Consider the following 14,250-nt stretch of genomic DNA (forward strand, 5'->3'; position numbering starts at 1 on the left):
GACTAATATTGGAATTCTTTCAGGATTCTGAAAATCTAGATGACCTTTTCCGAGCAGTGATGGATCTTAGCACGAGTACCAAGCCATATGACTGTGTCACTGCTTCATATTTGTTGAACTTTTTAGTACATCATAAAGGACTACAGCATATTTGTTTAGGAAAATGGTTTGAGCATAACCCCCAGATGGATGAAAACACATCAGTAAGTACAGTGGAGAACAACACGCTAGCAGGTAAGCTTTTGGGGAAATGGACCCCCATGTTTTTTGTTTATTTGAAACCTTTCTACTTTTCCTTAAGGCTTTTGGTAGGAGGCATAATGAGTAAGAGGTGCTTATTTCTCTTAGGATTTTAAGTATATTTTGTTTTACTGTTAAGAAGCCACGTGCCTCAGTAAGATGTTAATCTACTCCTGTTCATGTTGAGGCTATCGAATGCTCTTAGAAGATGGCTTGTGTTATTATTTTGATCAGAGGGCAAGTGACATTGAGATAGCCTGATGAAACTGTGCATGTGAAGTGCGAGAAAGGAAATTCTGCTGCTTCTAAAAGGTCGCTCACCCAGAGCGAAGGCAGCTGTAGTTGGTGTGTGTCATGTTCCAGCACTTGATGTTTGCAGTGCTGCCCCTTGGAGCTCTGTTCACTCGGAACTGTTTTTCTGAGTGGTTTGCAGTCCTGCACGTACATTTCTGCAGTAATTAGGCTTTGTTCACATGTGGAATATTTTTCTTTGATTTAGTGCTTCTGAATGAAAGCTGAGAGGCTCTAGATCTGGCAGATTTGGCAAATTCATTCCTCCACCTTTTGTTATCTGCAATAAAACTAAGATCTTTTAAATTCATTATTTGTAGTGAAGCATTGGATGTAATTTGTAGTAAACTCACTGTTCTTTTTTGTGCCGTGATTGGCTTCTCTACAGATGCTTGTTGATACTTGCTACGTATGCAGTGAAGTCATGATTTTGAGACATGGCTGTTGTTGCCATAAGTGAAGCAACTGCATGGGTTACCTCACGTCTCATTGTTACAGAGTATCTCCTGTTCTGAGTTATCTGTAGTTAATTATTTGGGTGTGTAATTCCTTCTGATTCTGACATGGAGATGCCTCATGGTATAAATATAAATAAAATTGGCACACGTATCCTTGAAAATGGGGTAGGTTCTTTAGTGGGTAATGTAAGATTAAATATTTAACTGTAAACTTCCAATCTTTAATATTTTGCTGAACTGTTTGTTGTGCTCTAAGGGTGAAGTCTGACTTTAGTTATGTGGTAGGTAACTTCTTTTGACTTCATCATGAGCTGTGGGATTGTCCCTGAGTATAGGATCTGGGCTGTGCTTTTCACAGCTGCTGTTTGGTTCAGATAAACAGACTGACTAAATTGACTATAACTAATATTGCTGGAGTTTAGGTAATTTAAAATCAACAGTAACTTGTAGTTAAATGACAAAAGAGTGAAAAGTGTAAATAAGGAAATTGCTGTGCATTTTCCATTGAATTGTTGTGTAAACAGGCTTTATTCCTATTTTTTTAAAGCAGGTTTCTTTCTTAGAAGGTACAGTGTATGTATGTATAATGCAAATCTGTGCTTTCTAAAATTTCAGTTATCAAGCTTTTGTTGGTGAACGTCGAAGAAGAAATATTTCAAGCTAAGAAGTCTCTGCTTCAAGCAGCAGCATCATTCCCAATGTATGGGAGAGTGCATTGCATAACTGGGGCTTTGCAGCAATTGCCTTTTGAGTAAGTAAAATGTACTGCTGAATAGTGAGTTGTAACTCCACCTTGAAGCTCAGGAGAACATAAAAGCTTGCAGTGTTACTTGTAATGAAATCCAGTACCTGTGGCTTTTAGAACTGCTGCTGGCTGCTGCACTGTTTAGCTGGCTGTTGGATACTTCCTTTATGTGAGTTAAACTCAATCTAGGGCTTTTCAAACTGTACCCTATTTATAGCTTTCGTAAATACTGTTGTGGAAGTGTTTGTAATTTCATTTTTTTCTTTTAAATATAAAATAATTTTTAACCCAAGTTGTGTTGGTTTTTGATTATTTTGTTGTTGTTGTTTTTAAGTAACTTGACATTGGTAGCTGAATGGAAGGAAATGGTGGCCAGGCTCATTCTGATGTCATACGAACTCTCTGCTGTAGTATCACCAGTAGTGCAGAGCTCATCACCAGAGGGTCTTATTCCAATGGATAGTGATTCAGGTAAACAAACAATCAAAACCTAAAAGAGTGTTGTTGAAATCTGAAGCTCCTGAAGTTCTGTTTGTCTTACAGCAATTCAGAACTAGAGCTAGCACCCCTTACTTTCAATTTCTCATTTTATGTCATAATCTTAAACCACTCTTTTAACTTCTGATAGAAGTTGTCTTGACTTTTGTGTTAAAAAAAAAATAAATTTGCAGATTGTGTTGTTGCATCTGTTTCAAAACAGATGACTGTAAAATCATTTTCTTTCTTTTTTTAATCCTCGTAATCACCATAGTTTTATGGTTGTGTTTTTTTTTAGTACTAATAGCTTTCTTTTGTACTTACATAGCCAAAATTATCACTTTTATAAGGAACTGGAAGTAAAAAACAAAATTCTCTTAAATATTCCTCTTGTTTAATGTGTAGAAAGTGCAGGTCGTCTGCAGATGATTCTGCATGAGATACAACCACAGGACACAAATGATTATTTTATGCAAGCAAAGATTTTGAAAGAACACTGTGAAGTAGAGTCTGAAAAGGTGCCTGACCGCAGGGCAATGGAAAATATTTGCACAGAAATGAGAGGTAAATCCAATGCTGTATTAGTAATTAAATCAAGATATTCTTTATAGAGCAGGCATTTTACGTAGGTGATCAAAATTGGAAATCACTTGCTCTGTATAATGTTTCAGTTCTTCAATAAATCTGTCAGAAGCTAGTTATTCATGGGCATGTTTTTAAAGGCTAATTCACTGTGTTTCTGGGAGATTGTGGTTAATCTCTCTTAGAGCACAAGTGAAAAATGCGTTGTTTTGATATTGGCCGAGAGTCTATTGCCTTAACTGCGCTGGCCAGGTAATCTTTAACACCTCTTCTGTCCAGGAACGCTGTTAATGCGTTTCTTGTTGGAAGGTGTTGGTGTGATTTCCCTCTCCAGTGTACACAAGACTAGTGTGGAATATGTTCATGCAATAAAACTTGCGTGAAATTACATAAGCAGAAGCTTCTGTTTGAAAGATTCCAGTGGTAAAATGTTAGATAGTGTTTGTCTGCTTTAATGAATAGCAGCTATGAAATGGAGCCTCACAGTGATAAAGAAATTGTAAACTTTGGGGTATTTAGTGTATGCCAGAATAGATTTATAGAATACATTTTTAAGTTTAATGGTTTATGCCAACTTTTTAAGTCTTGAGTATTTGAACTTTCTTTCCTCAGATGTTTTTTCCTATGTTTAAAATAGCGTTGGTTGGGCCATGTGTTTTGTTTCATAAGAAGTCTGTAGCTAGGTTAGTGGCCACCAGATGGGGTTGTTGCGTTAGAAACATGAAGCCTTTGCCAGGCCTCTCCCTTTGAGGGCACCTGGTTTAAAAACCAAGCAACGTACGGTGAGTGATGGATTGGTGATTGACGTGGCGTTTGTTGGAACCTGGCTCCCAAGATGGAGGTGTTTGAGTTCAGTGTGCAGGTGAATACCAATTGTGACCAAAAGACCTCTACTCTTTAAAACAGCAGTTTCCTGGTAAAATGATGTGCTGCTGGCTGAATAACGTACAATGAGTGTTCGGGGGTGGAAGCAAGTAGGGTCAGCAAAACTGAATTATCTTTTGGCTTAGCAAATTTAGAAAGTTTTTTCATAGTTAATGATGTTTTGCAAGAAGATCAGGATAAATGAAGTTTAAATTACAAGTCTACTTCTGAGAACCTTGAGTTACACTATAGCATTTGTTGATTTTTATTTTTAAGGTAAAGAAAGGCAAACGTGTGACGTCACAGCTCAAATGGTTCTTGTGTGTTGCTGGAGAAGCATGAAGGAAGTATCTCTGCTCTTAGGAACACTGTGTAAACTTTTGCCTTCACAGGCCACATCTGAACCTTCAAATGGGTTGATTACTGTAGAACAGGTAGGGGAGTAATTTTTATTGTAAAGCCTGCTTGTTCTTTTGAGGTGGGGGGGGGGAGAAGGCAGTGTTCAGAAAACTGTTTTTTCTTAAATCTACGTTCTGTATGGGAAAAGGTTTGTGTTTTTTTTTTTATTGCCATGTTCTTCTCATGGCTTTCTTGTTTTATTATACTTGATTAACAGTCTACTTTTTGGTAAAGTGGTGTTCAGAAGGCATAACTGTAGTAGTAACAGATAAGTGAAGAGATTATTGTACATAGCTAACAAACTCAAGGAATATTCATTCTAATTGTATTGGGTTATTTATAAGATGTGTGCTGTGTTTAGGTCTACCAGTGCCTGCCTACCTCCCTCCCTTCCCCCCATCTGTCTGTCTCTCTTGGTATATATTAGGCATTAATAGAGATACCAAAAATCTTCTAAACTGACTTCATATTCAAAGTGTCTTTCATTTCATTTTGAACTCTACATGTTCGGATTTTACTTAAAGCTCTTACATTAATTGGACTTCATAATCAATAATTCTGCATGTCAACCACGCTGACTGGTTGTAGTCTTGTCCTCCATAGGAGACTGAATTATGAATAATTTGTATGTAATATGACTCTTTTTCCTCCAATTTTTTTGATTTAAGAGATCAGAAATGTTAATATGCCATCTGGATCTCTTGTAGAATGTTGAGTGCAGTGTTTACAAGAAATTAGATTACCACAGGCATTTATTTAGGAAATATTTTGTGTTTATTAAATTTCTGGTTTTAATTGATGACCTTTTCATTTCCATATGGTTTCAACAAAACCAGTCTCTACGTGGAAGATTGAAATATGCAAGACATACTACTTTTTAACCTCTTTCTTTCCAACTGTAAATACTTATTTATATTTTTCTTAAATATTAGAACTTTCTATTGTAAAATATATGACAGTATAATGTACTGCAGATCTGATTTCTTATGTTGTCTAATGTTGTGGTGCCATGGAAATAATGTTAGTAGCTTTATTCTTGCATTGTCTCTAGCCTTCACGTTTTCATCTGGTTAACAGCTGTGCTTGTATTGTTGCAGAGGTCTGGAGGGTAGATGAGAGAACAGATATGCATTTCCACCATTATGTTCCTTAATCTACTCAAAGTCTAAAAGGAATTGGTATTCTAGAATGAGTCAGCTCTAACTGTAGCATCTCTACTTAGAAAGCAGACATTAGTAGTTACCCTTTCAGAAATGCTATGTTATTAAACAGTGTATCTTCTTTTCCTATAGATGTCTCATTAGAATCTTTATGCTTCTGATGTCTTCCTGTAAAACAGAATGTCTGCATTCTAATTTGAAGAATGCTAATTGATGAGAAGTCAGTTTGAAATCCTGATTTTCCTGAGCTTTACAATGAAATACAATTTGGCTGAATGCATAGCAAATATTATAGGAAAAAAAGTGTGATCATTTTCTCTGCACTTTTTGCAATTGGCATTACCCTATTGTACAAAAAAAAAGGGGGGGGGGGGAAGAAAAAGAGGGGATTTCATCATAAATGACTAGAAATGGCAATACCAGAACTACTGTGGTTTCTTACTTTTAATAAACACTTTTCAGTGTTGAGAAATTAAGATAATTGGATTTTGGTATCTTATGCATGTAGAGCTTTAAGGAAATTGCCCATTCTTTTTCTTTATTCTGGAAGTATTAAAAGACATTTAAGAAATCGGAGTGGGGGGGGAGCAGATGCACGACTCTCCAGAAACCTTGATCATGTTACCTTGAGTGAGGGCCAAGTAATTGTTGAGAAAAATCTCATAGCACCACTTCGCCATTCTGGGTCATCCTGTTGCAGAGCCTCCCTTGTCTTGTACCTTGCTTCATGTCTAGGTCAGTAACTGTTAAATTGTACCTTACAGGGTCAGTGTTACTGTCATAATTTGTTCACAAAAGATCATAGTGAGTGTTGAATTTGCACATAATCTTTTTGATTATTTTTTCCGCCTTTTTTAACTGAGCATGCCAATGAAAAGACAGTGTTTTTCAGTGCTTGTCCGTATCAAGAGATGGTACAAAAGGACTGCTTCTTGGTAAGCAGTGGTGTTGGCTGGCTAGTTGTGGCACTAATTCTTGATTCCTCTGTGTAGCTATTAATGCTGTCTGTTGTGGTGCGTACCTATGTAGGAGAAGTTGGCAGAGAGGCAGCTCGTTTGATGCTACTTTTTTTTATTAGGAAGTTGGGAAAATAACAAAATTGCACTTTCCTCATCTTTTGGGGAAGAGATTAGGTTTGCATGGTATTTGAATGCCACTGTGCACACTGACTGTAACATCTTCAGCTCCTTGCTGTGGAGATGCCTGTACAGAGGAGTCTCAGAATACTGTAGTTGAGCTGGCAGTCTTCAAAGCCTAAGTCATTTTGTAATGACTGCTTTGCCTTTAAAAGTAGTCATAGGAAGTGCCTAGTGTATCTGGAGGAATCTCTATTCAGATACATATTCTACCTTTCATTGTCTATCTGACCCTTAAAGTCCAGAGATGACAGGCTCAAAGCTTTGCCTGTTAAGACAATCAATACAAACAGTGTCATGTGCTAGTAACCACCATGTGAGCAACAAGATGATACTTAATGAAGACTGCGTGTTGATTTTTGTTATATGACCTGCAAATCATGAGACAGTGCTCCAAGCCTGGAGGAGCTTCTAGCTCTTCCTCAAACTCCTGTTTATCTCACCTGTGAAGTTTAAAGGTGATGTTGGGAGATGAGTTTGCCAGAACTGTGTACCAAAGTGAAAAGAAGAAAGAAACAGGCAGCAGAAGTGAAGACTTAGTGCTGTCCAAATGCCAGGGGTTCTGGTTGTGTTAACCCAACAGTCAGAGAGTGCTGATCTGAGCCCTTGTGGTGGCACATTGAAGTACACTGAAGACCCTCAGTACTTGTTACTTTGTGCCACCGGTGCAAAAGTGTGGCTCCCATTGGAGTTTGTGCTATTCAAGGAAGAATTTAAAACAAACAAACAAAACCCACAAACCCACTAAAACTAAACCTCTTCCCAGTTCTTAATGTAATCAGTCTGTCTCCTCCAGAGTTCAGTATGGTTGGCAAAGGTTCACTGGCTACTAGTTGTTTCTAACTGCGAGATGCTTTTGCAATCCCTTATGGATTTAAAGCCATCTTGTCCTAATGGTTTGAAAAAAATAGCCTCTTACCCTCTAGAATGTGGGACCCCCCCCCCTTTTTTTTTAAGTGGCATCATGTTGCCAGGAAAATAAGATACAGAGGCACAAATGTACCAATCCTCAGAGGACTTTCAGAACCTCTTGTACAGAATTTGTATCTTGAATACTGAGGTTCTTGGTCTCAGCGCAAGTGTTGGCCCTGTAAATTGTAGATTGCATTAGTAAGACTGACCTGTTATACTCTAGATTTTTGACCAAGATGATCAAATGTGTTTGAGATATTTGCTCCCTACTCCATATTTGAATATTTTAACTTGAACCAGAATGTTATTTTCTGTGCAAGCAAAGATGGTAGGGTCACCTTTTCTTACAGTTGCTGTAGATCTTTGTGATGTTGTAGACGATGTGAATTCCTTTACTTGTTCTCCATCCTGACATATGAGATACTGGTTTTATGACCCAGGGAAGCTGAATGCTCATGGATGGCATGATACTGTTAGATAAGAATCCATGCTTACACACTTGCTGCAGGATCAGTCCTATGTCGTCTGTGAGAACTGAGTTACGGCAGTGCTTTTTCTTCAAACCATAGCCTATGAGTGGAAATGAACATATCGGAGTTCAGTTTGAAGTAAGCTTCTAGTCAATGTGACTGTTGCAAAAAGCTCAGAAATATAAATGGTAACGTTGAAAGTTATGTGACACCCTGCCCCCCCCCCCCCCCCCCCCCCCAAGTCCATATGAATTATTCTAAAAACGTAAGGGTGGTGGTGGACCGGGATGGTAGTTTGATTTGGATGTGTATGGTTTTCTTGGTTTGGTTTTGTTTACACACCTGGAGAGTTGGTCTGTTTGTGGGTCAGTTCCTTCTGAAAAAAGGGCACTTACTCTCACTTTTGGGCTATAAAGCTGAAACCCTGTAGGTACATAAACTAGCTTAAAATCCGCTCACAGAAATAACTGTTTTAGCTCAAATACCTCCAGTTATTGTTTGTTTCACGGTAGATGGGATTTTGCTGCAGGAAATAATAACAGTAGTGTGGAAAACAGTATAGCTAGGTATGACATTGATTTCTCTGACATCTTGATTAGTTGTCAGACTGTTAAAGTATGTTATTTTTTAAATAACAGGATAAGCAGAATTTTATAAGAAACTTTACATGATGTTGTACTTGGTTTTATATAAAAGCTTTCAAGAACTCGTAGGAAATACTCCTGAAGGATATCTTGCATAATAGAATTAAGTATGTGCTATGTGTTTTAAACAAATTATACTGGAAGTTTGATTTAGACCTTGAAAGTTGATAAGAATTAGAGAGAAAAAATAAAAAAGCTTATCTTTTTGTAGAAGAGACTGGGTGGAATCGTGAGCTTCCAGACAGCTGTAAAAACCTGGTATCCTGGTAGAGCTCTAGAGAGTAACTTTGTGGTGAAAGTTTAGTTACAGCATTTAGCTTTTTTGATACCTTTAAATATAGCTCTCATTACTACATACAAACAACATCTTTTTTATTTTAGAATTGTTAGGCAAAGGCAATTATGCAGCATCCTAGAACCTTAAAAATAACTAAGGTAGATTTGTTTCCCTTTGGCACAATTTTTGAAGTTTGAAATTCTTACCTTCCCCAGATGATTTTGTAGATGTTTATTTCTGCTGTTAAGATTTAGTAGATATTTTCTTTGGGATTTTAGGTAAGAGTGAAGGCAAACAAGAAGGATTCTAAATTTGTTTCCTCTGGATCAGAGTTGTCCCTTTCTTTTCTTAAAATCTAAGTGTGTTCCTCTTGGACAAATGGCTAATTTTACATCTTTTTTTGGCCTTTTTTTAAGGACACAGCATTATTCCTTTAACCTGAAAAACTGAGTATAATATTTGTTATCCTGAAAGTAAATGAGTTTTTTATGATAGGCCTTCTAGTTGCTTTTTTTTTTTTTTACCAGAGGCCTTTCCAACCAGGGGAAGGATTGCTGCTTTTAATTGCAGAAGTATCTTGCCTGTATAAATGAATTGTCTATATATAATTTGAAATAGCTTTTATCTTTTTTTTCTTTTTTAGGTTAAAAATATTGGGGATTACTTTAAACATCATCTGCTGCAATCGAGGCACAGGGGTGCATTTGAATTGGCATACGCTGGCTTTGTGCAACTTACGGAAATGCTTCCCAGGTAGAAGATGGGCAACTTACTATGGTTTTAGTAGTTTTACCAAACTGTGGCATCAATCCTGAAACTCGCTGTGCAAGCAGATCCTTAATTTCATGTGGATTTTATTTGAGTTTGGTGTAGGCATGACCATGACATTAGTTACATGACGTCTGTGACTTGGACTGTGATACTTACGGTCAGAGATGGTGCTTAGGCATTGAAAGACGATAGAGACGTTGAATGCTTGCTGCTTTTTTCTCCATTTCTGGTGTGTTAGTTTACTGAATAGCTCTCAAAAGCTCTTGGGAAAAGTAGTAGTGTAGAATTCTCTCCTGCCACCCTCCCTTCCCCAGCCCTTTATGAAAATGAATGCCAGACTTTTTGTTTCAGCCGGGATGTTTTCCTGGAAACCTTTATTACTTGTCACTGAGTTGTGTAATTTGATATTTGGAACACTACCTGGCAGTGCATCAGAAGATATGATATGCAATCTTTTAAATTTTTTTTCTTTCCTCTTGTAACTTTATACTTTCCTAGAAGAACTAAATGAGCAGAATTGTCCTGAGGTCTGGGCAAGAGCATCGGAATTTCCATTACATACTTAGTTACCTATTTCAAGTGTTAGTAATGTTTCTTTGTGATATATACTGATTATATAGTATCCAGTTTTTAATAGGATAAATCAAAATCTCGATAATGTGGTGTTTTTTAATGTAGTTTTTGGAAAGACCTGTGAAATTTTCAATTTGAACTACATGTATTTTCATACTAATGCCAGGTTAAGTAACTAATGTTCCCCTTTTCTCCCAGTTTGAGGTACTGATCTGTTTCTTGTTTATTTTGGGGGGTGTGGAGGAAGGAAGAGGGGGTAGTTTTGTTTATTTTGTTGGTTTTCTTCAAAGTAAAAATAAATCTGGTGATGAAAACCGTTTTGGTGTTTTTAGTACAGACCAGCTGCCTGACCAGGCTCACTGTGTCCCCTCAGACAGTTTTTCCAACAGAACTGAGGGGTTGGTCTCTGGTATGTACAGGCTGTCGGTGCGTAGCTGCGTACAGGTATCAGCACTGCTACAGAAATTGGTATTTGGCACATTATGGCCTTCGTTCCACATGCCAATGAGATGTTAAACTGTAAGCCATGGTTCTGTTGGTGATGTATCTGTAGAAGGTACGTTATTCCCTTTTATGTGCTAGCAATCTGAGGCATTTTAAATTGGCCTGAGTAGTTTGTTGAGAGCTCACACAATCTTACTTTACACTTGATTATTTACTTAAGAGGGAAAAAAGAAACTGACATGTGATACTGTTCTTTCTTGTCTTTTTGCCTATACTTTATATACATTTGTGTAAATGTTGTGTTCTTTTTCTATGCTATGAAAACTTGGTTCAGGAAGTTTTAAGGTGATGTATCAGATGATCGCCCGGTGGCACCATTTGTGCTGGCTTCTTACTAACTTCCCTGCTGGGCTGTATCTTTTCTGTTTTCAGTGCTTTGAGTATTGAGAGAGCAGCTCCTACTGTGAGTGAGAAACAGCTTGCCAAGATGAGTAACTGAAAAGGTATTATCATGGACAACAGTTGAGATGGTCCCACTTATCTGGGCGACTTTCTAGAGAAGTGGTTGTACTGTCACGTCAATTAGTGAACCTAATTTGAATGGGCTACAGAGCAGACATTTTATACTTCTGATTTTTCCAAGTCAAGTACAAAACTTTGTTCTGCTCTCTGCTGCATACTTCTGGCTGCTGTTTATAGATACTATAGCACACTATGCACTATTTCATTCAGTCTCCTGAATAGGATGCTGCACTTGCAATAGTGGGTTTTTTAATGAAAAAAAAAAAGCGCAACCCCGACTCCAGCAGAAAAATCCTTCATTTTTTTCAGTGCTTCTCTTGAAGACCTCTGACATCATAACTTCTGTATCTTTATCTAAACTTAGTTTCATATGTGAAACTTGCTTTTTTCCAAAGGCAGAAATAAGTTCATATAACAAAATATTAACAAATTAAGGCACTGGTCTTCTTTGGAGACACACAGTGACAAATTAAAACGTTTTGTGCCAATATCTAGTATTTTCACGTCAGGCAGCATTTATTTAAATGTTCATCAAATTAATATAGTATTCCAAATAAAGTTGTTAACAGTATAGAATGCATAGAAACAATTGCTGAATATTGAAGGGTGTTATCAATAGGTATGTTGGATGTGAATATAAACATATGTTGATATAAAAAAAATTCCATGGTGAAATTATACGATCTATTTTAGTCTCAAAGGATTTATTCCTCCTATCAGACTGAAGAGAGTCTTGCCGTCAGAGTAGTACTGTTTAAAAAAAAAACAAAGGCCTTTTGATGCCACCAGCATTTTTGAGGGGAGAAAGGAGGTGATTCAAACAGGTACAGCCCCACTAGTCTGATCTCAGTCAATATGCAGGACTAGATAGAACGAATGAAAGGCAGGCTAAAAAGAAGGAAATACTAGAAAACATATAAAATGTGCTGTCAGTTTATAGCAGATTCTCTGCATGACAGACTAGCTGTTTTTCTTTTGATTTTCAGTTTTTAAATTACTTTTAAAAGCTGAGGCAAATAGAGTAGAGCAAATCTACCTTCACTTCAGAGAAGTTCCTGGTATGTTTGTTCCCTCTCCCTTTCTCTGTTGTTCCATTTAATGGAGCACAATCCACTTAAGATCAGCTTTATATTATTTTGGAAAATGAAGAGCCGAACTCAGGAGAATTCTGCTTCTCTCAAAATTGTTAAAATGTTAAGAAATATGTAAGTATCATTTAAAAAAAAAGACAAAAGGTGCTTATATTTAAGTAAGTTTCCTCTTCTGAATTAACAGTTCTCCAGAACAGTTTTTTGATCATAGCATTACAGTTTGGAAAAGACCTCTAAGATCACCAGGTCCAACCGTCACCCCAACACCACCATGCCTACTAAACCATGTCCCGAAGCGTCATGTCTACACGTTTGTTTTTTTTTAACACCTCCAGGGGTGGTGACTCAACCATCTCCCTGGGCAGCCTGTTCCAATGCCTGACCACTCTTGCAGTAAAGAAATTTTTCCGAATATCCAATCTAAACCTCCCCTGACACAACTGGAGGCCACTGCCTCTTGTCCTATTGCTAGTTACGTGGGAAAAGAGACCAACAACTGCCTCACTACAACCTCCTTTCAGGTAGCTGTAGAGAGCAATAAGGTCCCCCCTCAGCTTACTCTAATGATGCATACTGCTTAGTAGTTTTTAAGTTAAGGTATTTCAAATACCCTTTGGGAAAAGCCAGTTTACAAGAATCAGAGAGCAGCTCTGTGGAAATGTACTTATTTCATTGAAGGAAGATATTTGCCAGGTCTCAAGGCTAATATTTGTCTTTAAAATAAAGGAGAAAGGAGACTGATACCAGAATAGCCAGTGACTGTTTGTTTTGGTACTCCTGGGATACAAGGAGTGTCTTGGGACTCTCCTCCGAAACGGAGGATTTAAGTCTCGTGGAGAATTCGGTCGCCCTGCAGTCTGTTGAGCGTCCCAAAGTCTTCCCATTTTCCCTGCTGCAGCTGAGGGGCTCCGCTCTGCAAGTAAATCCAAACTGGCCTACCGCTTTCTATAGCTGCCTGGGTCACAGACAGCCCTGAAGCATGCGCACCACAATCTATAATCAGCTGATGACACCAAACTGCGAGGTGTGGTGGATACACCAGAAGGCTGTGCTGCCATTCAGCGTGACCTGGACAGGCTGGAAAGTTGGGCAGAGAGGAACCTGATGAGGTTCAGCAAAGGCAGATGCAGGGTCCTGCACCTGGGGAGGAACAACCCCATGCATCAGTACAGGCTTGGGGCGGACCTGCTGGAGAGCAGCTCTGCGGAAAGGGACCTGGGTGTCCTGGTGGACAACAGGTTAATCATGAGCCAGCAGTGTGCCCTGGCTGCCAAGAAGGCCAATGGCATCCTGGGGTGCATTAGGAGGAGTGTGGCCAGCAGGTCGAGGGAGGATCTCCTTCCCCTCTACACTGCCCTAGTGAGGCCCCATCTGGAGTACTCTGTCCAGTTCTGGGCTCCCCAGTTCAAGAAAGATGAAGAGCTACTGGAGAGAGTCCAGCGGAGGGCTACGAGCATGGTGAGGGGACTGGAACATCTCTCCTACGAGGAGAGGCTGAGGGAACTGGGCTTGTTCAGCCTGAAGAAGAGAAGGCTGCGAGGGGACCTAATATATACTTACAAATATCTGCAGGGTGGGTGTCAGGAGGATGGGGCCAAGCTCTTTTCAGTAGTGCCCAGTGACAGGACAAGGGGCAATGGGCACAAACTGAAGCACAGGAAGTTCCGTCTGAACATGAGGAAGAATTTCTTCCCTCTGAGGGTGACGGAGCACTGGAACAGGCTGCCCAGGGAGGTTGTGAAGTCTCCTTCTCTGGAGATATTCCAGACCCGCCTGGACAAGGTCCTGTGCAGCCTGCTGTAGGTGACCCTGCTTCGGCAGGAGGGTTGGACTAGATGACCCACAGAGGTCCCTTCCAACCCCTACCATTCTGTGATTCTGTGTTTCTATATTAGTTTAGTGCTGCATCCACAAATACCAGAGGAGAAGGCCTTTGCCTGGGGCAACTTACAGTAATGTACAGCTTGAACATAATACCTTGTTGAACAGAATTGAACTCAAGACCTACAGAAGCATCCTTGACACTTTCACTCATTCTTTCTCTAAGACTGTGCCAAATCCCTTTCCTATGCTTTTATGAAAGACTCCAGTTGAACATGGTCCTTCACTTTTATAGCCAGACATTTTCTTAAGACTACATGCTGTAGATATTTACTATCTGAGATTGCTTTTAGCTGTGTAACCCTTGAATACT

At 38.9% G+C, this 14,250-nt stretch overlaps 1 protein-coding gene across 1 annotated transcript in view; it reads left to right on the forward strand.

Moving 5' to 3' along the window:
- THADA (THADA armadillo repeat containing) overlaps positions 1-14,250 on the forward strand; it is a 170,004-nt gene that overhangs the window by 15,092 nt on the left and 140,662 nt on the right. Inside the window, exons 17-22 of the mRNA XM_075412893.1 lie at positions 24-234; positions 1,605-1,740; positions 2,069-2,205; positions 2,617-2,775; positions 3,934-4,091; positions 9,299-9,408. Of these exons, the coding sequence (XP_075269008.1) occupies positions 24-234; positions 1,605-1,740; positions 2,069-2,205; positions 2,617-2,775; positions 3,934-4,091; positions 9,299-9,408 (911 nt within the window). The remainder of the gene's footprint in view (positions 1-23; positions 235-1,604; positions 1,741-2,068; positions 2,206-2,616; positions 2,776-3,933; positions 4,092-9,298; positions 9,409-14,250) is intronic.

This window comes from Opisthocomus hoazin, chromosome 2, assembly GCF_030867145.1.
Source record: "Opisthocomus hoazin isolate bOpiHoa1 chromosome 2, bOpiHoa1.hap1, whole genome shotgun sequence".
Lineage (NCBI taxonomy): Eukaryota > Metazoa > Chordata > Aves > Opisthocomiformes > Opisthocomidae > Opisthocomus > Opisthocomus hoazin.